This window comes from Plenodomus lingam (genome assembly GCF_022343315.1).
Source record: "Plenodomus lingam strain CAN1 chromosome Unknown contig_12, whole genome shotgun sequence".
NCBI lineage: Eukaryota > Fungi > Ascomycota > Dothideomycetes > Pleosporales > Leptosphaeriaceae > Plenodomus > Plenodomus lingam.
In genome coordinates, this window is record NW_027093930.1 from 648945 (window position 1) to 670828 (window position 21884).

Here is a 21884-nt window from a genome sequence, read left to right on the forward strand (position 1 = left end):
CGCCTGACGAGCTGCCTGACCAGCTACTTGAATCGTTGTTATTCAAGTTCTGTGACCACTCGGGATACACCACCTTTTGTATCCTAGTCGTAATCCGGTTATGCTCTCGTGACGCAGGCCCGTCGATAGTCGTAGTCAAGGGCTCGGTGAAGTCTTCGCGGCCGATGCGCCGTATTCGATGATCGCAGGCACACTGTAGGAGAACGTGGGTGATGGGCTATCATACTCTTCGTAGAGCCAGATACCTTGAGAATTCCGAGCTGTAGTGTGTTGTACTCGCTTCTGATGCTCTGTCCAGTTGCGGAAATGTCACTCCTAACCTCGAGCTCCACACATAGTCTGAGCGAAGTCTTCCTCTTCTTCGATCTCACTTAGAAAAATCGCCTCGATAAACGGGCCCTCGCTCAGTAGGACGTCATCGAAGTCGCGAGTAGCGGCGACCAAACACAGCTCGTCTGGAAAAGAAGCCATGTAAAGCTCTCGAACCTGGCCGCCAGACGCCGGGTATGAACAAGGCTCGATCTTTAGGACATTGTTTTTTCCCAATAACCTAGCTAGACGTTCACGTCGCTCGTTGTCGATAATGTGGGAGGGGATATATTGGCTGTCGAGGTAGCGCGGAGGATTGTCTTGCTAAGAGCACATGACACAAATCAGTGCCGTGCATTATTTAGTTGGCTCAGACATTTGCTTTGCAGTGTCGCTCATGGCGTAAGTGTGTGGTTGCATGAGCGAGAAGGTGTATGGTTGTGTGAGCCAGAGAGTGTGTGATATTGGAGTGAGAAGATGTGCGTGGATGTTTGAGTATATATGGTGAATCTACTCCTCCTTGGGGTAGTAGAAAGACTTGAAGTCACTTCTGTGTGATGGTTGTCAAGCTAATTTAATGGAGTTGAAGTAAAGTTTGCTGGTAGAAACTGATGGTTGAACAGAGAGTGTGAGAATTGTGAAGGTTTGTGTGAGAAAAGCGCTCAAGGTATGTTATGACTACTCAGCATCGTCCGTGCTGGCGCTGGGTATGCGAGTGAATCGGTCACCCGCTCCTTCTTGCCACTCGTTACCCCGGTAATTAGAAGCCGCCTTTCACCGCAGCTTTGATAGTTACAGATGTAACTCAAACTTTCCGGACCATCCAGGCTTGTGCCAAATACGCGTACCTTGTCAACGCTTTCCGATTGAAGCCGTACTCGGACTGTTTGCTCCTGACTTTTCTGTCCTCAAAGGTCAAGTCCCCACACTCGTCGCTCAAATCTTCAAAAACGAAGCCCATGTCTTCGACAACGGCAATAATCTCCTCGAGGCTGAGCTGTACAAACGGTCCAGTGCCATATAGCAACGGCCCAAAGTTGATCCATCTGCCACCTGGTTGGAGTAGACGATGTATAGTTTCGAAGTAAGCCATCAAGTTCCTCGCAGTATCGATGAAGTAGTGAGTGACTATGATGTCAAAATGCCCCTTTCGATCGTTGAGTACGGTGTTGAAGTCACCCTCAACGAGCAATACATCTCGGTTAGGCGCTACATTGGGGGCCGCGAGCGGACGCAGCATATCCTCGGTAATAGCGTGGTGCGACATGCCATCGATGAATGGGTAGAAGGTGAATGCGTTTGCTGCTGATTGCGACTCAATGAATCTGTAGCCCACATTCATGAACATGGACCATTCGTTGATTGTCACTTCGAAACCTACATTCTTGTCAATTACCCGAACAGATGTGAAAAAGAGAATCATTGGAGAACACACCTTCAAGGTTAGCAATCTCATGCCCAAGGCGGCCGACCCCAGATCCTGGCAGCAGGACTTTTTTCAACCCCGGTGAACTGTCCTTGAGGCTCGAAATTGTGCTCAATATGCATGGAAATGCCTCATCACGTTCTTTGCTGCCTTCATCAGCCCAGTCTCTAACGAAGTGTTTCAGCGTTTGAGAGACGCCAGTCTTGTCAGCCTGGCGGCCGGCCTTTTCTGCTTCTTTTACATGGTCTTCCAGCTCTCTCGATGTAATATGGTAGTACTGCATTGCTGTCGCAACAATACTTTTACATACGACCTCATTTGTGTAGATCAATTCTTCAATATCATCAAGCTTCTTGGTGTACTGAACGACTCTTTCCAGGATCTGCAAACGTCAATGCTAGGCTCATGAGAGCCTTTAGTAAACAAACCTGCTTCTGTTTCTTTCCGACGTTCTTATAAAGACTACGCCATCGATCAAGTTCAGCCATGTTTCGTTCCCGGTACTTGCTGAAGCCGAAGAGTGCTTCCAAGAGTCGATATCTGGGATGAGTGGTTCCCCATTTCCCGCTTTTTCGGTCCATGCGCTTGAGGAGATGGGCCTTTTCTTGTCGCTGTCTGGCTGTACTTTGTGCGGGATCTAATAGCATCGCACCAATATTCATCGGATCCTGTGCCGCATATCCATCTCCGGAGTTGTACTCCATCGAGCTGATACTAACTTCATCGTCGGATGACGTCACGGTAGCTCCCGGAGTCGCCGTGCCGGTTGCTGTATTTCCCCATTGCCAAAAGAAGAGCAGTGTGGAAAGGATAGGGATACGCATTTTCCCTAGTCAGCATGTACATCAGTACTCCATATGGACAAAATCGCGGTTTCTTTAAGATTGGGAAATGAGCACCTTGTTGTCTGCCAAGCGACCTCTTAAGTGGAGCGAAGGATTCTTTTTTTGACCTGTGATTTTGCTTCATTCGATTCTTGACACGGGCTTGGAGATGGTTACAAGCCTACGATGGGCATGTCCGACAATGATAGGCTTACGTATGGTATTTTTCACAGACAATGGGAATCGAGAAAGTCTATCCAGACGGAAACATGGTCTGGTCAGCTTGGCAATTGTTGTTCACCTTCCCCCAAAGACTAGGATGGTCGACCAGGAACTAACACCATGATTCAAAAACGATTTCTGGCCTGCTGAAATTAGATTCCAATGCTTCAGACATCACGTGTCGCCATGCTGACCTCGCGCTAGGCCAATTGGGTTAGTGTGGTCTGTGTTATCAGCAAGGCACGTGATGACTCGACGTCCACAGACTTTGTCAACCATCTACGCCATACAAGATCCCGTCATACTAAGGAATCTATAGATAGACGTAAATACCAGCCCCCTATCAAGAGAAGAACTTGGCCGCGAAAAATCGACCCCCCTATTCGTTCCTTGTTACTTCCCATCATGCTAGACGACGGCCTCTTTGCTACCATGCGAACGACAGGAATTGCAATTCTACCATGTGATACGAAATCGATCGAAAGGTAGCACTATAGGCTTTACAAGTTCATTGTTAGTGATTCCGTACTTTTGCCCGCTCTGTCTAATTGTCGTGACGCTTTCGTATAACTGCGCTGTCAAAATTCACATGCCCGCGCGAAGGTACCATTTTCTTATACTTCGCTGATCCAATTTGCAAAGTCCGATTGTTTGCTCGAAACACACCTGATGCGAATGAAACACTGGCTAGAGCCCTTCGTGCCTCTGATGACTTTCATCGGTCATACCATCACTTTCATTTCCTTGATTACACAACAATTTTAATCGCTGCCACCGTTGTCGCATTCACCTTCGCATACAGTGCTGGGGTAGCCAGCGCAACAGCAAACGCCAACAACAAACAACAAGCCCGATCGAATTTCCACTTCTACACTCTAATACCTCAGTTTCTCACCCCACTATACCCAGTACATTGATCTGCGCTCCGCCGATTCACTTGCAATGGCTCGTCTCAGCGTCGAACACTACAAGAGCAACCCCAACACACCGCGACCCGAGCGCAAGACGAACCGCCTCCGCAACCTCCTCAAACACCGTCCAAGCTCCAGTACGTCGTCCAGCCCCGCCCTCTTAACCAAAACACAGTCTCCATCCAGTCCCGTCATGCCGCCTACTGTCCAGCCTGGTTTCGAGCTCATCGGTGTCCTGCCAAGTGAAAGGTCATCGACAGAGACTGAACATCGCAAGCTGGACCGAATGGGACCCACGCTCAGTGAGATGCTCAGGGAAGATCTCAAGGACTGTGGTTCCAAGGATACTGCTACGCCGATCACGGTCCCAGCGGGACACGAGACTCCAGCAAAGTTTCATACCGACTGTCCAGGACTGAAGCAAATCGAGACTGGAGCTCTGGGCTCACCTTCCCTCGGTACAGCGTTCCACAACGCTATGGAGATTGGATCGTCACCCCCGGCGCCCCTCAGTCGCAGTTCCGCAAAGAACGGCAGCGAGGCAGGAGTCACGCCCTTCAAGCGCTTCAGTCAGGCAGCTGGGCTTCTCCGTGACATCTCCGTACCCACGCTCGGTCAGTTGAAAAACGTCGCGTTCCATCTCGTCCTCGCTGACTTATCCACCCTAGACACAAACGACTCATTCATGACATGTGACGACCACGACAGCCATCTCAAGTCCTCCGCAAGCAACATCTTCGACGACAACGACTCCCTCAGCCAGGGAATTCGTGAATACGTCGCCAGCAAGATCGCCGAAGCCATCAAGGACCACGACGTCAAGCTCTCAAACGCACAGCAAGACATTGTCGCCATGCAGATGCAGCTCAACGTCAAAATCAACTATTCCACCCTCGCCCTCAACACCCTCATCCAGTTACTCAACCGCGACAGCCCCCCCATCGACCTCTGGACATCCCCCAAGAGCATCGGCCCTTTTTCCATCAACCATGCACGTACAGCAACGCTCTTGCAATCCGCAACCCTTGCATTTCTCGCCCTTGCAATGCTTCTAGCCGTCCTATCCGGCCCCAAAGAACTCTCCCTCGTCCTCTGGCAGTCCGCAGTTATCCTAGGAAGCTACGCTGCCGCACTGAAGTATTTCGGGTGTGCTGGACATGTCGAGCGCGATCTGCTTCTTGCACCGGTCCTTTATTGTGCTGAGGAATTTCGGGCTTGGGGCAGGATGGTGCTGGCGGAGATGGTGGTGGAGGGAGGGGAAATGAATGATGGTGTTGCGATGGCTAGTATGGCATCGGCAGCAGGCCATTCAGAGTAAGAGACTCGGTCTATGAAGACAGATACGTGTGATACACCGAGTCCAATGGATCTCAGCGTATTACATACACTTATATACAAGCGATCAGGACCTTGCGGATTGGAGAAACGGCGACGGGAGTGGACTGCATTTGAACCGGGCTCCGGATACGGTGCAATTCAGCTAGCCCACCTAATTTCCAGCAAATGAACAGATTGAACCTGCAATTTTCTCACTTAGAACCATGGTTCAGTGTCGTTTTATCTGTTTCTAAGCTCCAGCACAAGCTAATGTCGCACCGGAAAGCTTTTTTCCTTGGAGCCTTGCATCCACTCGGCGTGTTCCCTTGGCACTATTGTAGATTGCTAATTGACTGAGGTATTCCATTTCCCGCCAGGACGGACTTGAACCACGTCGACTTGGCCTGTACCGAGATGACGAGTATTGGACATCTGGCCGGTTTGAGACTTGGGCTTGGGGGTGGTTTGTTTTTGATGTTGGGGTCATGTTGGATTGGATTGTTATGTATTTGAGAATATCAAGGATAATCAAGTATTCGAGAGCTGAGTATTAGAAACACAGCTAGACACTCAGACCACAGTTGCCTGTTAGGTAAGATACTGTGTAGCAAGGCAGGGTTTACAGACGTTCGAGCAGCTTCTCTGTATATGCCATCTAAACATGAAACAAACTATGCCATCCAATCAACTCGGATATATTGCACGCCACGCTGCGAAAAAATTCATCTACTACACAAAGAAACGCGACCCATCTGACGCCCAAGCCACAACGTATGTTACACCACCCAAGCGGCCTCCTCAGATAACGGAGTCCCAGGATTAAACCAAGATCCTTCCTCTACTGACGGACCTTCGTGATCCAACCCCCCCTCATCCAGCCAAGGTACGTCCTCAGCAGTCCAAAGTCTATCCTCAGGCAAGGAACCGTCTTCAAAGTCGAAATTCGAACTCCTGTGAAACCGTACTGTGTGAGCACATTAGTACATGTACTCAAACGAGGGGGGAAAGTGAGAATAGGCGCGGCATACTATGACAATGATGGGTGCGAGTTCGAAATTCGCAGAAGCATGATTTGGGACAGATGCATGGAGGTGGTCTGTCGTGGCATTAGTATTGTTGAATCGGGATGCTTGGTGTACATTGATAGTGACTCGACTGGAAAGACTCACAGCTCGTGACTCTGAAGCGCGAAGATGGCGTCCAGGGCTGCCCCGTTATCATGTCCATGGCTTCTACCCGTCCGTGCAGCTAGGAAGATATTCTCCCATGACTTCCTCTGCGGAAGACGCGCATGACCCCCTATGCGTACGCGCATGTGCTTGATGTGATCAAAGGCAAACGTTAAAATCCAATCCACCAGCACAGTTTGACACGTAGTGTGTTGATTCTCGCGGCCTGTCTTCAACTCGATGCTGCTGGCCCATGGATCCGCTGCCCAGCCATCGTTTGGGTCGCGAAAGCGGATGCATAGGTCCGTCCTCGATGGCAGGATAGCAAGGTGGTGTACCAGAGACTCCTGCGGTTTGGTGTGCATGGTGGGCTCGATGCCTACGCCCAAGAAATTGAACCAGGATTTTGGTGTGAAGCCGAGTTCTATGCGTCCGAGGACGTTGTAGCGTATGGCTACGCCGACCCGGGACGATGCAACGGCAATGAAGATCCAGTACTCGAGAAAACACTTTGATGTAGCTTCCCATGCTGCCTGCAGCGCCTCAGCATTCACCTGCTTACTTACGCATAGCAGTGCGAGTGGGGGCTCAGGGACATTCTTGCCAGCTTCGTACGTCTCCGGCATCTTGAATCTGTCGCCTGGCCCCTCAATAGTGCCCTCAAGAGCTTCAAGCATGGGGTCGCGAACCCGGTTTCCTATCTTATAGCCAAATCCCAGCATGATGGGCTGGCTGGAAAAGTCCTGGCATAAAGTGTACCGTGTCTGCTGGCCAGACAGCGAAGTGCAATCTCGAGTGAGAGGGTATATACTCTTCGAGGGACCAAAAGCCAGCTCAAAGATCATAAGGCGAATCTCAGCAGGGAGATCGAGGAGACGAAAAGTTGCCTTGCTTCGCTTACGCCAAAAGTAATTTGAAGAATCGATTCCCCGAATCCGCATGAGATTGGGGTCAGCGAGGCCGACAAGCCAGGTCGAGAGGGGCACCCAGATTCCCGCCCGTCGGACGTGAAGTTTATCGGCCGTGAGAGGGCCGCTCTTTGGAATCAGAGAAATGGGCACCGTGGCTGGAAATTCCTGCTCGTCCTGAAAAAAGGTATAAAACTTGACTGTGTCTGGGTCGCCGTTTAGAGGCCAGAGGGGAGGAGCAGATGTAGAAGGGACTGCCTTGATGTTGGCGTTGCACATCAGTAGGCCGTGTTCAGAAGACTCATTAAGCTTGTGGATAGCTTGACGGATGAGTTTCAGGACTGGATCCTGCTGTCGAGGCGCGGCTTTGAATTTATAGATGTACTTGCGATCACGAAAGTAGTTATAGTCAGGCGGTTGTATACAAATCGAAAAGTGACGTGCTTGGGAACATGTTTCAAAACGGATGTATCTGAGCCGAAAACGAAGTTGTTCTTGTTTCCGCTCACGTCCTGAATTCATCGTGGAGGATGTATTGGATGCGAAATAGAGGCTTTGGAGTCGTTTCAAGAGATATTTGGTGTGTATTTAAGAGAAGATTCGAATGATTTATAGTTCTTGGTTGAGGTGAAGATGAAAATTTGGCCGCTAATGCAAAGATATGTCATTTCCACCTGTGCTGAATCCGTGGCACGGACACTTGTCTCCAAGACCTCCCAATATTGAATGGGGTGCAGCCAAAGTGCATTTTTGATGCGGTAGTAATCACAGTCGCGTCATGGCTACCAGATACAATTCCGCACAGGTCATTGTCACTGCCTTGATGTGAAGTTTTGGAGGAAGGGTGAATGAAGAACTCGTGACCGGACAGCCATATCTTCCTTCCACAGAGTGTGGTTTTTGTGTCATTTAGCAGGGCCACATATGGATCATATTCCATGGGTTGACTAGAGTGTATGGATAAGAAATCATACTTGTTTGTAACGTGCTCGCGCCGGGGACGGTACCATGACATATGTGCAATAGAGTGAACCAAGGTCGAAGTCGGGAATTATGTAGCGAGCGCAGAGATCATGTAAATGACAAATATATAGGCAACCAGGAGTGATGGAGTTTGGCAAGCAAATGATAATTTGCCAGCCCACAAACAAAGATTCGGTTGGTAGCTTTGCTATGAGAGCAATCTCAATGATTTCCTAGCATGATGCTTCTGAGATCGCCGCCAATATGAGGACAAGAATCGGAATTTACTTGGGACTCTATTGCGAGTCGCATGCCATTACAGCAGCTACGGCGCGCAACTCCTTGAGTCAGCGTGTCTTCTTCATGGTTGCGATGAAGTAAGCGAGTCACGTGAAATGCGAATGTCTGATATCGGAGTGCCTGGATATCAATGGTAAAAGTACCTCGCAGGTAACGCCTTGGGTGCAAGAAGATGGGAGGTATTGGAGAGGAAGCAAAGTGGTGTCGATATGAAATGGACGTTGTTGCTTGAGACTGGACTGGCATGACGCCATCAGGGTCCAAGGGTGTTGGAGGTGGGGAGAAGGGGAACTGGCAGCCCCGCGTTTCGTGAAAAAACAAAACGTTCATCGTGAAAGCCAGAAAGGAAACAGCCAGCCCCCCGCCCCCAATTGATGCTGCGACGGGTCAACTCTCTGCTGCAAAACACGATACAATCTTCTCTCGTCCCACATAGCACTTCTCGTAACATCTCTCTCCCTTATCGCAGAATGGCCGGCGTCTCCAGCACCTATGATGGTCAGTCACAAATCCTCATGGGCTATTTTCTGTAGTCAAATCATCAAATGGAAAAACACCATGTTCACCAGGACAACAGCACCGGTGCACATCGCCGTCATAGGCGGCACGGGAATCTCTTCTCTTCCTGGCTTTGAGCTTGCCGCCACTCTCGACATCGACACCCCGTGGGGCAAGCCCTCCTCCCCCATTGCCATTCTGCAGCATCCCTCCCCCACCACGGGCAAGCCTATCCCCATTGCCTTCCTCTCACGCCATGGCCTGCATCATGAATACGCGCCTCACGAGGTCAAGAATCGGGCCAACATTGCCGCACTGCGCCACATCGGCGTGCGCACCATCATCGCCTTTTCTGCCGTGGGCTCGCTGCAGGAAGAGGTTCGGCCGCGCGACTTCATAGTGCCAGATCAGATCATCGACCGCACAAAGGGCATCCGTCCATTTACATTCTTCGAAGGCGGCATGGTCGGTCACGTAGGCTTCGGCGACCCCTTTGACAAGAAGCTCGCCGAAATCGTACGACGCTGCGGGCACGCGCTCGAAGGCGAGGGCGTAACACTACACGACAAAGGCACAATCATCTGCATGGAGGGCCCACAGTTTAGCACCCGCGCCGAGTCAAACCTCTACCGTACATGGGGCGGCAGCGTCGTCAACATGTCTGCATTACCAGAGGCCAAACTCGCGCGCGAAGCAGAGATTGCCTATCAGATGATCTGCATGGCCACTGACTATGACTGCTGGAGAGGCGACGGCGAGGAGGATGTCAACGTAGCCATGGTCATGGCGCATATGAAGGCCAATGCGGAGAATGCGAGGCGCTTTGTTGGTGCGGTGCTCAATGAGTTGAGCAAGGAGGAACACGGCGAGCAAGTGCTTGCAAAGCATTTGGATGGCCAAATGAAGGGCGCGGGAGCCATGACGAAGAAGGAGGGCAGAGGTAAGGAGGCGGAGAAGAAGCTGCAGTGGCTGTTCCCTGGCTATTTCGACTAGGTGGAGCACAAAACATGTACAGAAAGAGAGAGAGAGAGTGTGTGTGTATGAAAACACGTGAGCGCGACAAGCTTGATAACCGCAAATAACAGAAATGTGGTACAAATGACAAACTGTACTTCCACCAGTCTCTTGTGTTCGAGTGCAACGTCGCATGGGGGAAGGTGCTACTGCACTTCTTACACACTGTGCATCGACTTCCAGTCATCTCGTCATGAGAAAATCGAGGACAAGACAGATCTAGATGATCGATAGCTATCCGCATCCCAGCACCCTGTCTAGACAGATCTATTAACACCGCGGAGTGCAGGATATCTCGTTTTTTGCACCTTCCCTTTGCAGCAACGATCAGCGTCACGACTCCATCTGCCGACGCCCTCAACCTTACCAAGACGACTGTGAGAATAGCGCCATCATCAACGACTTGGACTGCCAACTCGGGCATGTCTAGAAAAGGCTTCGTAGTTTGGTAAGCCGGTTATACAGCCAGCAGTCTCAACATGGTACACCAGTTCCTCAATAGCAATAGGTACCCAAGGAGATCGCGATGCCGTCCATGTACATGTACCTGCATACGTCCGACTATGCGCCGTTACTGTGCAACGTCAACAGACCTGCCATCCAACCCCTCAGCTTATCGTTGCCCAGCGATCGACAGATGACCCGTATCTCCGGTATCCCAGCGATACCTTGCCGCAATCCACATCCCGCGGATACCATCATCCTGGTAGATACACGACGTACGGCGTATACCCCAGACGTCGCGAGGAGGCAATGAGGACCGCGAGTATAAGTCCCGAGCCCATTCGCGCGATGCCAGAGCTACGGATCATACCCGGCCGCTTTCAATCCTCTCCCGCTCATCTGTTGCATACTCGCTTGGAGCCATGGTGTCCGCGCTCTTTCTTGCAAGAGCTCTTGTGGCATTTGCCCTATTGAGGAGTGTATGGGCGCAGTATGGATCAGGTCCACAATTTCCATTGCTGTTGGATGCGACGGCCGAGGAACTGACGTTGGGGTTGGAGTGGGGCAACTTTACGAGTGTGGATTTGGTCAATGTCAGTATAATCTCGTCTGAGCCTGCGAAGAAGGAGTAGGATTATTATAAATTCGTGCCTAATTAGCAGCTATTCGAATGGAAACTCCGCAGTGCAGCATGTTACCGACTAAAGGGCTTGGTTACTGACACTGCCTAGGCGTATGTGGCTCGTATCCTTGAGGTCAACAGCACACTTCACATGGTCACTGAAATCAACCCTGATGCTTGGAATATTGCAAAAGAGTTGGATGAGGAGCGCGCGAATGGTACACTGCGTGGGTGAGTCAACACTTCTGCGACAGTCTCGCAGTCACTGATCATGAGCAGACCCCTGCATGGTCTCCCGATACTCATCAAGAACAACATCGCGACCGCAGACAAGATGAACAATACCGCTGGATCCTGGGCCCTCGTTGGGGCCAAAGTTCCACGCGATGCAACTGTCGCCTCTAAACTACGCGCTGCGGGCGCCATCCTTCTTGGGAAAACCAACCTCTCCCAATGGGCCAACTACCGCTCGTCCAACTCCTCGAACGGGTGGTCCGCTCACGGAGGGCAAACATACGGTGCTTACTATCCGGGCCAAGATCCCTCTGGTAGTAGCAGTGGCAGCGGTGTGGCTGCAAGTCTGGGTCTCGCATTTGGCACTCTAGGCACAGAAACAGACGGCTCCATCCTCTCCCCCAGCCAACTCAATAATATTGTAGGCATTAAACCTACCGTCGGACTAACGAGCCGATCCCTGGTGATTCCAATATCGGAGCGTCAGGACACAGTAGGCCCAATGGCGCGAACAGTGAAAGATGCAGCGTACATTCTGCAAGCCATCGCTGGCCCAGACCCGGCGGACAACTACACTCTCGCCATCCCGTGGTCTCAAAATTCATCAGTGCCAAAACCAGATTATGTAGCAGCATGTACCTTGGATGCTCTCCACGGCGCCCGCATTGGCGTCCCACGCAACGCACTCGGTCGCCGCACCGCATCCTCCGCTCCCATCCTCGACGCCTTCGAAGCTGCTCTCGACGTCCTCAGTAACGCGGGCGCGATCATAGTAGACAATACAAACTACACCGCCTACGCCTCCTACCTCAACTCCACCGCCGAAGACACCGTCCTCAGCGGCGACTTTGGCCCCAATCTCGCGTCCTACCTCGCCCAACTCACCCACAACCCAAACACCATACACACCCTAGCCGACCTCACAGCCTTCACAAAAACCACACCCGTAGAGCAGTTCCCCTCGCGCGACACCGCCATCTTCGACACCAGCCTCTCCCTCAACTTCACAAACATAGACCCCGAATTCTACGCCGCTTACCAATATAACCTCTACCTCGGCGGCCAAGGCGGTCTCCTTGGCGCCCTCGAAACACATCATCTCGACGCCGTCGTTCTCCCTTCCAACGTCGCCGCCGGTATCTCCGCCATCATTGGCGCCCCCGTCATCACCGTCCCGCTCGGCAGTTTACCCGCTAACACAACGGTACGCAGGAACCCGCGCGGCGACTTGATCGCAGCTGCGCCAGGCATCCCGTTTGGAATCAGTTTTGCGAGTAGGAAGTGGAGTGAGGAAACTTTGGTGGGGTTCGCGTTTGCGTTTGAGCAAAGGACGCGGGTTAGGGGGAAGGTGAGGGCGTATTTGGACCCGCGGACGGAGTTGCGGGATGTTGTTGTGGGGAGGGGGTAGATATGCTTGGGGTGGTGGTGGAGAGGCGGTTCTACGGCATCGATGGAGTGCGAGATCAAGGGTTGGGTATGTACAAGTGTGAGAATTGTATGGTTTTGTAAACACTAGAAACATGCAACAAAACACCGTTGAAACTTAACCGCAATCGCTCAAGTCAACATCCCTCCTTCCATGTCCTCATCATATACCACACCATCCCTCCCATCCACAACTCCTCCTTATTTCCTTCAACCCATAAAGTCAACAAAACAAAACATGTCTCTCGCCTCCACGCATTATGTGGGGCGGATGATGTTTCTCAGACTATTCGTCTGGTATTTTCTCAATGCTACCGTATACCAGCATGTATTCCATCCCCCCCACAAAGACCTAGGGCAAACAATATCCCCTAGGCTGTGCGCCTGGTGCGAATCCCGCTGCTGGAGGTGTTGGTGTGTTTCTCGTCTACACCGCTTGGGTGTGACGGTGCTGTTTTTCAGCTGTTTGTGTGGCGTGGTTTGGCTTTATATGGGGTCGGGTGTGGGATTTTTTTCAGACTGTTCGTCTGGTGAGATGGTGAGGATGGTTGGTGCGTATTTTCGCCTCCAGTTGTAACTGATGGGCGGGCGGTGTGGTGTTGTTCGGTTTGCGTGGGGCATTGTGGTTGTGGATGTCATTATGCTGAACATGTTTCCCGTTATCCGGGCCAGTCTTTCTTCCTTGGATATCTGATCCTCGAGATTCGTAGGAGATGTGTATGTTGCTACTCCCCGACCCAATTTCATGTCTCTCGCTCACGGCGTTGTATGGGATGGATTACACTTGTGAAGAGGTTTCTTCATTGCCTTTTCATCACGGGAGTCGGACACTGTATCTGGCAAGCCACTGACCAAGTCCTCGTGGCCCAAGGGATCATCGTACTCGACCGCGTTCAACCAATCCATCACACGGCGTTCTTTGTTCTGGTCCTCGAGTGCGCAGATGTCCTGGTTTAGGTGGATGTTTTCCTTGATGATGTCGAGGAAAAGGATGTGGTAGTCGTTTAGGGTGGTGTTTGGGTTCTTGCTGAGGAGCATGTATTCGTACATTGCGGCCGGGATCGTTGAGTCGATCGTGGTGGCATCGCTGTCGGAGCTTGATATTGAGGTGGGGAGTTTGGTGTGTTGGGCGAGATGGAGAATGTGAGCTTCATACTTGTGTTTGTCGAAGTAATTGTCTTGGTCGAGGTAGTTGTCTTGGTCGAGGTAGTTGTCTTGGTCGAGGTAGTTGTCTTGGTCGAGGTAGTTGTCTTGCTCGAGTTGTTCATCGCCTGCGGCACCTCCATCATCGTCCACGTGTCGACGATACTTCAACAGCAAATACTCTTTCAAATGAGTCATCTTGCCAGACACAAAGCCGATGAGAAAGATGAAGATGAAGAGCGGGATATCGGCGTCAGGCAGAACAGGGACAGCCACGGTTGAACTTGAAGCGCGTGTGTTAGTAAACACCAACAACAGCGTTCAGAATCCAAACATACCAAGTCTTGGACGCACACGTAGAAGCTATCTTGGTAAGCCAAATGAACGGCCCCAAGATTCGCTGAACCAGCTCCGCAACCCTCTCAAGCAGCCTTCCGAACAACATCTTAACCGTGAAAGGCGGCTGCTTCGTTGGCGTCCCTGGTACTTCATAGCTAGCAGTGGGTTTTGGTACAGTGACAATCACATTAACAGACTGCAGGTCCATTGCCACAGGATACGCAGCTTGTTGCAATCCCATCGCCTGCACATGAGCAAGAGCAATCTGAAGCATATTCTTCTCTGCATATGGCCTTAACATCTCGCAGAGGATCACCGTGGTGAAGAATTCCCCCGCGTCGTCTTCGGGCAGCTTCAGACACTGTTTGTAGGCATCCAAGATATTCATGGGAGGCCAAGGCATGGAAGGTAGAGTGATGGATGGTATGACGCTTGTGATGTAGAGGCCTGCGGAGCGGATTACGAGACCGGATTTGCATGGGAGATTGATGGGGCCGAAGAAGGTGGTTGTTAGGCATATAATGGAGGTGGTTATTTTGGTGAGAGACCACATTGTTGATTATGAAATTTGGGTTGTCGTTTAGTGTAGAGTAATGGTTGAGGTTGTTGTGGTTGAAGTGTCGGTGGAGTTGGATTTGGCACAGTTGATATAGGAATGGGTCGCAGATGCACGAGAGAAATGGCGAAGAGCGCACGGGCTGTGAATAGCTATTGATCTTGCAACATAGGCTGGGAGGGAGAAGGGCGGTAAGGAAGCGGCGGATTTGGGCGCCTTTCACTGGGCAGCAAACGCTGCCGTGAAGGTCACGTAACATCTGACCAGATAGACGCGAATGGAGGACGCCGCATTCACGACACACGTCCACAGCTTTTAAAGATATCTTGCGCGTTCTTGGGCTGGATATCAAACGCTTTTGATCCAAGTGAGCCTATCTTCTCGAGTTAAGAGGGGATTTTATCCTGACGCGATCCGCGAGACGTGCGCACTCTCGATACTTGCCAAGTGATTCGGATACTTCTGCAAACGGATGCTGCAAATGCACTCATCTCAATGCGTATATAAACGTGTAATGATTTGAGTAATCGTATCAGAGGGCTGAGCACAAAAGGCGTGACACTTTCGTGTCTCGTCATGGTCGGCCTGTGCTGCTGGGATTTATGGCCACTTGAGTGAGCGACTGGGAAGCAGGAATGAACAAATGCTCAGATGCTATTCAGTTCTTTAGAATCGAGTGCTCTCAGGCATCTCCCACTTGAACATCATTTAACAATGCTCCTTGAGATCCAATAGACAAGATGGCCTCCCCAGAGACTTCATTCATCAGTGCGCCCCACCTCGCTCGTTAGCCGTGTATATTCGCCCACTCGCTCTTCAAATCTTCCTCCAGGTCAAAAGTATGTGTCCTATCCACCACAAACTTAATGTGATACCCCTTCAATTTTGCTCTCTGCACACTCGAAAACAGCGTCTCCAGCCCCGCCTGGAAATGTTCTTCGCGATGTCTTTCCTCTTGCGTATCAGTCAAAAAGTGTATGCAAATCTTGGCGCCATGCTTGAGTTCAAACAGCGGTTCTAGCTGCTCTTGTAGGCGTTCAGGAGCTTTCGGTACACCGAACATGTAAGCTCGGAAAGAGCCGCGGTCGTAGCTTATGGCGTTGAGGTGGATCTCGACGTTGGAAATGAGAACTTTGGGTAAACAAGGCATGCTGAACTCGTTGGTATTGAGAAATCGCGTCATGACTCCTGGGTCGTCGCTGAAGATGAAGTTTGACGTGTGGTAGTAGTTCTCGATTAGTTCGTGGAAGAACATGGCACCAACATAGTCGCTATTCCAGTAGTGTTCCGGGAAGTGTGACGCTTTCCAGCGAGCGTGATTATATGAGTATAGTTTCGATAATGGGTCTAATGTTGCGCGAGAGTGTTCACGATCTATGCGTTCGTTTTTTCTTGTACTTAGATGGTGATATATCATGTCACGAATTTCTCGCGGGAGTTTGGTGATGACTTTGGCAGTGAGGGCGAGACATTCTGCTTGTGCGAGTCGCTTGATGTCCTGTTCTGCGCTTTTTATCTTGTTGTCCAGACTTGACTCTAAATCTAGTAGTTCTTGCCGCAGTGAAGCAATCCTCGCATTAAGTAGGATTTCTGCTGAGATCGCCCTTTGATTTGGTAAGCTTGGTCATGTGATGAGCTGTACGGAAGTGAAGTCACCTGAATGCACGTGTTCGCAATTGAATATATTCTTCACACATGATTAAGTGTAAGGCAAACGTAGCTTACTCTTTGCAGCGGTGAGTTCAGATGAGAAATGGGATGTCCCTTGATGTAAAGTATATATTGGAGTACTACCGCTGCTTATTTAGGTACTCACACTCCTTGAGCAGTAGCGTCCCAAAAACTACACTATCCTTCTTAGCATGACATTGCTTAGCTCACTATATATATAGTCGCACGACAGTAGATTTCAGAAAATGATCATCAGGATGCCAAATGAACCGAAGAAAAGAATATCGTCCATAGAATGCGGAAATTTCTCGGAGGCACCAAATGCGGCCACAATTCCTGGGACTCTGTTCACTGGTCCACTACCCAATGAGTCAAGTGAATGCTTTCCCATGATCTATGTGAATATTTGCACCTCATTCAGACCAATAAGAAAGTGTTAAAGATGAACAATGGTGCATGGTTTATCAAACATTGTTCCCGGACAACTCCACCATCTCATCGTGGAAATCTTGTGCTTTTCGCCCTCTCTAACCTTGACGTATAGAGATACTTAGTCTAGCCATAAAAAAAATTGTTTTATACAAATATCTCAAAGAAGGCAAAGCTGCTCTTTGTCACAAACTTTGCGTTACTTTCGCTTGTCTCAAAATTGGAATTGGGTGAGCACCGCGCCATCAGGACCTCATACAGTCGTCCTCGAAGATTGTTAGGTTCTGGAACCCTTCCCATCGGAAGGATACTTAGTTTGCTCTCTGATAAAAGCAGTCGAACAAGCAGTTTGGTTTCACTCTCATTGCCTAGCTACCTGCACAGGATGGGCTCAGGCCCGTCAGGGATTGTAGAAGGCTTACTCCATCTTAATCATATTTTGAAAGCCGCGCTCTCTATGGCTTCTCACCGCACTACTTCTATTCGCATGCGACAATACTGGCACTTGTAATCTACTGTAGTACTGGTGGAGCACCTCTTTTGAATTCCATTTTCTTGCCAGCGTTTGAAATCAGGCTTTACCCATTCACGATGTAGAACATTAAGCTTTACAGTCTCGTTCCGAACACAATTTCTTATTTCATATCTTGTGTTTACTCATTAACATTACTGCCTTTGCGCCTTTGCGACTTGACCAACGCTACAAAAATCATTACATACGCCTGGTATCACAATCTGTCATCATTAGAGACCGTCAGAATGGCGACTTTGCCTATTCTAACCTCAGGAAAGAATATTCCAGCCATCTTTCGTGCCTACATCCAGCATTACCGCTACTCTACGGCACCTGCACAATTCACCAACGCCACCATTCCATGAGCTCAGGGCTTGCAGTTCGGTTATGCTGACAATATCCGCATTTGCGCATCCACTAGACGCTCCATCCATTCATCTGCAGACAGAGAACAGTCATTTCGGTTGAACTCCAAGTCTTCGTAGTCAGGCCATTTAACAACGAACTTATGACCCGCACGATGAAGAGCGTTCAAACTCCGATGTAGATCACCCACAATCGACTGCATCCACTCTGATGGAAGAAGGTATTGTTTCACATCGCCATACGTATGAATACGGATAAAGAAGGAAACATGATTGGGAAGTAGGTGCAGATTCTTTAACGGCCGTATACCTTGTGTGGTATGTTCGTGTACATCCTCAATTCGCATGTTGGCCGGGGGGTGGCTGGCATCGAGTTCGAACCTGGCCTTGCGGATGAAGTGGCGTGGCTTGATCCCTAATTGCCATCTATCTGTATTGAGAAATTTGGTGACGACTTCGATGTTGTTGTGCTTATCATAGAAGTAGAAGAGTGTTGTCCGATACCAACTCTCCACTATTTCACGCTGCACGTCTGCACCGACATAGTCTACATCCCAATAATGTGCATCTCGATCTGTCTCGCAAGGCTGTTTGGTTTGGTCGAAGTATTCAGGTCCGACATAAATGGTCTCGTGTGCATGAAGGAATCCATAGATCATGTCGCGGACTTCACGGGGTAGATCATAATAGATGCAGCTGCACAGCAAACGACTCGACTTTTTTGCCTGAGGCGCGATCACCTTGCACAATAAGGAGATTTTCAAGTCGTTCTCGGCTGTCAACTTGGCCAAATGCCGGTACGCTTTGTCGATGTTGTTTGGTGAATAATGTGCCCGGCCGGTAGCTGGAGGTCTTGGATAGGGCCCGAGCAGAGCGTCTGCCTTTGATCGCGCCTGTGAAATTGCTTCATTCTTCTGGTGTATGATTTTGAGAAGGCTATGAAATGTTTTAGTTACACAACTCGTTTGAAGGGGCTATCAACATACGGCTGGACACGTCGCTGAAGAAGGGTGTGGCCCTCAATGAGACTAGAGTACTCATGCTCAGACATGGTGCGACGTTGAGATTTCGCTGGGGACTTTCAGATGCGTGGACATGAAGATGCCAGTGAATACAGGTGAGGCAGATGTGGGGTGCCTGGTAGGTACACAAGCAGGACGCCTGAACCCCAAGTTACTAACTCAGTTAGGTAACATCCTGCGACTTGCCTTTGCCCTGCAAGTCTGCATGAAACACTCGATCATGCAAGAACGGCACCTATTCCAGGCTTTCTCAGATGTACCGAGGACTTTTCATACGAACGGCACTGTATTACTGTACGGTATCTGCTCAGGCGTGACTCCATTCGCAAGGCCCAGCTCTGGAGGAACTCCTGGAGCTCTGCAATAGATCACGTGATTCATACCACCGGGATCGTCCCGCCTAAGAATGGCAATCTTTGAAGTTTCAAGTTAAGTATGTCGCATCTCGAACAGAATATATATATCCATCCGAAAGGTGATACCTAGGTTGAATTTTTTGATAAACTGTGCATTACCTCAGAGTACTAGAACTAGTTTTTGGCTTTTCCTAGTCTCAGTAGGATAGTTTCGCTTTTGGCCGGTCACCAAAAGTTGTATACTCCCACCGCGCCGCGGCGTATAGTTCAATGTTGTATTTCGTTCCACATGGAACTCATCGCAGGCCGGTTTACCATTGAGCATCTATTGGGCCTTCAATATCACTCCGGGATCCCAGGGGCCAACACTAGCCGTCACTTGCGCTCCATCCTTGACACTGCCAAGGCTGATGGAAGGAGGTGCTTGGCGGGATACCGCAGCACTGCAGCCACTACGTTTGATGACTTCTTCCCACAGGTTATCACGCGTGCTTGGGGCGGTCACCTCGCTTGATAGAGGCGATGTGCCATTCGACCCGTGGTCTTGGATCCAGCTATTCAAAATCTCAAGGTAATTTCAGATCTCGCAATCTTGATAGTCACTACGGTAAAAAATTGTTTACTGTAGAATGGTACGCTAGGGGTTTACTATATAGGTGTAAACTGACCTCGTGTATACCCGTAAATAGGTTTAAAGTGGTGGTTTACTTTTATTAAAGTAGTAGTTTACTTTTATAGTAGGGGTTTAAATTAAGTATAAAAAGTAGTTTTATTTCTATTATACGCTATAATACCTAACTAAGACTAAAAGGGGTAGAAAAGATTAGCTTTACGCTATACGCACATATGACATAATAATGAGTCATGATATTTTTACTAATAGGAGGTGGTGGTAGAGGTGGTGGTAGAGGTGGTGGTAGAGGTGGTAGAGGTGGTGAAGAAGATTAAAGAAAGGAGGGGTAAAATACTTAGATAGTTAGTAGGAAACTAGTAGATTAATAGAAGTAGAAGTAAAGGTGGAATACATAGTATAGTAAACCCTATTTAGGTTTACTTCTTCTACCTAAACCATTTCTTAGTCTACTTTAGATAAATATAGCTACTGTAAACCGGTTTTGTACCGTAGTGAGTTTCCTCCATGTGGCTTCTCGGGTAAGATGGTGATGTTGGCTCATCCTGGTCTTTTGGAATTCCTGAACGCCCTCGTTCAGAAAGTAGGCATCCCAGGTACCGACGTAAACAAGGAGACGTCCAGCGAGATTCTTGCCAAGGTTGCGCGTAATGTTGAAGTTACTGACAATATAGTCACTCATAACGTACAGTTTCCAGAATTCGACGGTTTCGGGATAAATCTCTCCTGTGAACTTATCCCAGGGCTCCAGCGGATAGTTGTTATAACCTTGCACACCGGTAACAGCATTCCATACGTCCCATTGGTTTGAAGAGCGGGATGCAGTACCAAAGCAAGTTCCCAGTGATTCTCGTTCGCGACAGTGGCGAGTATGACTTCAGTCCCATTCCTGAAAGTGCGAATTGAAGGCCTGAAGCTTCCATCAGCTCACTAGTAGGCACTAGATGAAGTATAAAGCTCTATATTCTGGTGTTTGTGGAAATCAAGAGAGTCGGGGTAGGACGAGAAGCACGCGCCGAATAAATCCGGTCTATATACAACATTGGCAATCGATGCCCAACCTCCGGTCGAGCCGCCTTCTTGAATGCGTGCGTAAGGTGCCTGGATCGTGTTGAATGATGCGTCGATGTGAGGTATGAGCTCATCGTTGATAGCATCCCCATGAGGGCCAAGATTGACAGTGTTGACAGCGTAGGAATCGTCGTAGAAGGGCGCTTCGTGCCGGAATGTTACCAAAATCATCTTGGGTGCTGGACGTGTCTTGTTAGTACCAGTGAGGGTGTAGATGCCTTGATCCCAAGCGGTCGTGAAGGTTGCATTCCTTCCATATCTGAAAGCTCAATTACGCCCAGGCCAGAGTTTTGGGAATATATGGCCGGATATCGAGTTGTGGTGTCTTCGGCATTGTAGCCGGCTGGCAATACAATGTTTGCACCAACGTACCGGTACATGTCGCAACCCCAGAATGCGCTCAATTTCTGACTGCGAATCTTGATATATCTCATGTTGCTATTATCTGGGTAGTTTCCCTGGTAGCACCCTCCAATCTCATTGCCTGTGAATGGTGTGACCTGCATGACATTGTTGAAGACAAAATCAATCGTCTGTCGGTTCCCAGAGACGTGGATCTTGGTCGATGGGGTCGTCAGACTGCCGAATGAATTGATGTTTGGTGCTCCATCTCCGCACGGGAAGTTAACGCTGACTTTGGCGCCATCGCTACCGGTACGAGTGACAGTTTCACACTCTATCAAAAACGCTTGGACCTGATATGTTCCTGCGGCGATGTCCATCATGCTGATGTTAGGCCACCCGTATACCCTGGTCGATGTGCTGGAATTGCTCCCTCCAGAAAATGTGATCGTGATCCTCGAGTCGACCTCATAGACATTCTTTCTGTATATCTTATTAGGCGATGTTCGAACATTGGTATCGTTGAGCGGATCGATTTCATTAGGTGCAAACACCAGCACCACCCGCCCGTCTGTGGGTGACTCTAACAGGCCATTCGCGATCGTCAACCTGAATTCAAGGGTTGAATTCAAGGATTGTGTCGCATAACTGCTAGCGCCTGGGAAAGCTGATACGTTAAGAGCAATGGCAGAAGCAAGTATTGCCTTCATCATATGGCGGATGGGGAACCCCATGTGGGCAGTCTAAGTATTTGCTAATTGAACCAGATATCAATGTTAAAGATAGGAGACACTCAAGCTATCAGTGGAAGTGGAAGTCTATTAATCGAGCTGGAATGACTCTAAACCGACCCTGGTTA

General features: G+C 49.6%; 8 protein-coding genes across 8 annotated transcripts; 3 read left to right on the forward strand and 5 right to left on the reverse strand.

The window, feature by feature from the left end:
* Positions 1-1114: 1114 nt before the first annotated feature.
* IAQ61_001439 (uncharacterized protein) lies at positions 1115-2898 on the reverse strand (the record flags this gene model as incomplete). Its single annotated transcript, XM_003839694.2, has 4 exons — positions 2635-2898; positions 2164-2564; positions 1745-2117; positions 1115-1686 (listed from the first exon to the last, which is right to left on the reverse strand). Exons 1-4 carry the CDS (start codon positions 2702-2704, stop codon positions 1115-1117), a joined length of 1416 nt encoding a protein of 471 aa, XP_003839742.2. The 5' UTR covers positions 2705-2898.
* A 987-nt stretch (positions 2899-3885) lies between these two features.
* On the forward strand, positions 3886-5010 carry IAQ61_001440 (uncharacterized protein; the record flags this gene model as incomplete). Its single annotated transcript, XM_066095101.1, has 2 exons — positions 3886-4306; positions 4361-5010. 2 exons carry the CDS (start codon positions 3886-3888, stop codon positions 5008-5010), a joined length of 1071 nt encoding a protein of 356 aa, XP_065954949.1.
* A 344-nt stretch (positions 5011-5354) lies between these two features.
* Positions 5355-7639, reverse strand: IAQ61_001441 (uncharacterized protein; the record flags this gene model as incomplete). Its single annotated transcript, XM_066095102.1, has 4 exons — positions 6179-7639; positions 6038-6105; positions 5792-5973; positions 5355-5462 (listed from the first exon to the last, which is right to left on the reverse strand). Exons 1-4 carry the CDS (start codon positions 7606-7608, stop codon positions 5355-5357), a joined length of 1788 nt encoding a protein of 595 aa, XP_065954950.1. The 5' UTR covers positions 7609-7639.
* Positions 7640-8844: 1205 nt separating this feature from the next.
* On the forward strand, positions 8845-9840 carry IAQ61_001442 (uncharacterized protein; the record flags this gene model as incomplete). The annotated part of the gene is made up of 1 exon (XM_003839697.2): positions 8845-9840. The coding sequence occupies one exon, from the start codon at positions 8845-8847 to the stop codon at positions 9838-9840; it is 996 nt and encodes a 331-aa protein (XP_003839745.2).
* A 128-nt stretch (positions 9841-9968) lies between these two features.
* On the forward strand, positions 9969-12630 carry IAQ61_001443 (uncharacterized protein). The gene is made up of 4 exons (XM_066095103.1): positions 9969-10309; positions 10370-10898; positions 11037-11158; positions 11207-12630. Exons 2-4 carry the CDS (start codon positions 10728-10730, stop codon positions 12567-12569), a joined length of 1656 nt encoding a protein of 551 aa, XP_065954951.1. The 5' UTR covers positions 9969-10309; positions 10370-10727; the 3' UTR covers positions 12570-12630.
* Positions 12631-13342: 712 nt separating this feature from the next.
* IAQ61_001444 (uncharacterized protein) lies at positions 13343-14766 on the reverse strand (the record flags this gene model as incomplete). Its single annotated transcript, XM_066095104.1, is given in 3 exon segments — positions 13343-14012; positions 14086-14515; positions 14532-14766. Coding segments are annotated over 3 exon segments (1335 nt in total), but the record flags the coding sequence as incomplete, so codon positions are not given.
* Positions 14767-15411: 645 nt separating this feature from the next.
* Positions 15412-18674, reverse strand: IAQ61_001445 (uncharacterized protein; the record flags this gene model as incomplete). The annotated part of the gene is made up of 6 exons (XM_066095105.1): positions 18590-18674; positions 17634-18539; positions 16878-17016; positions 16566-16689; positions 16318-16414; positions 15412-16243 (listed from the first exon to the last, which is right to left on the reverse strand). Exons 1-6 carry the CDS (start codon positions 18652-18654, stop codon positions 15412-15414), a joined length of 2163 nt encoding a protein of 720 aa, XP_065954953.1. The 5' UTR covers positions 18655-18674.
* Positions 18675-19306: 632 nt separating this feature from the next.
* Positions 19307-21768, reverse strand: IAQ61_001446 (uncharacterized protein; the record flags this gene model as incomplete). The annotated part of the gene is made up of 4 exons (XM_066095106.1): positions 19307-19486; positions 20181-20487; positions 20544-20942; positions 21056-21768. Coding segments are annotated over 4 exons (1599 nt in total), but the record flags the coding sequence as incomplete, so codon positions are not given.
* Between the last annotated feature and the right edge of the window lie 116 nt (positions 21769-21884).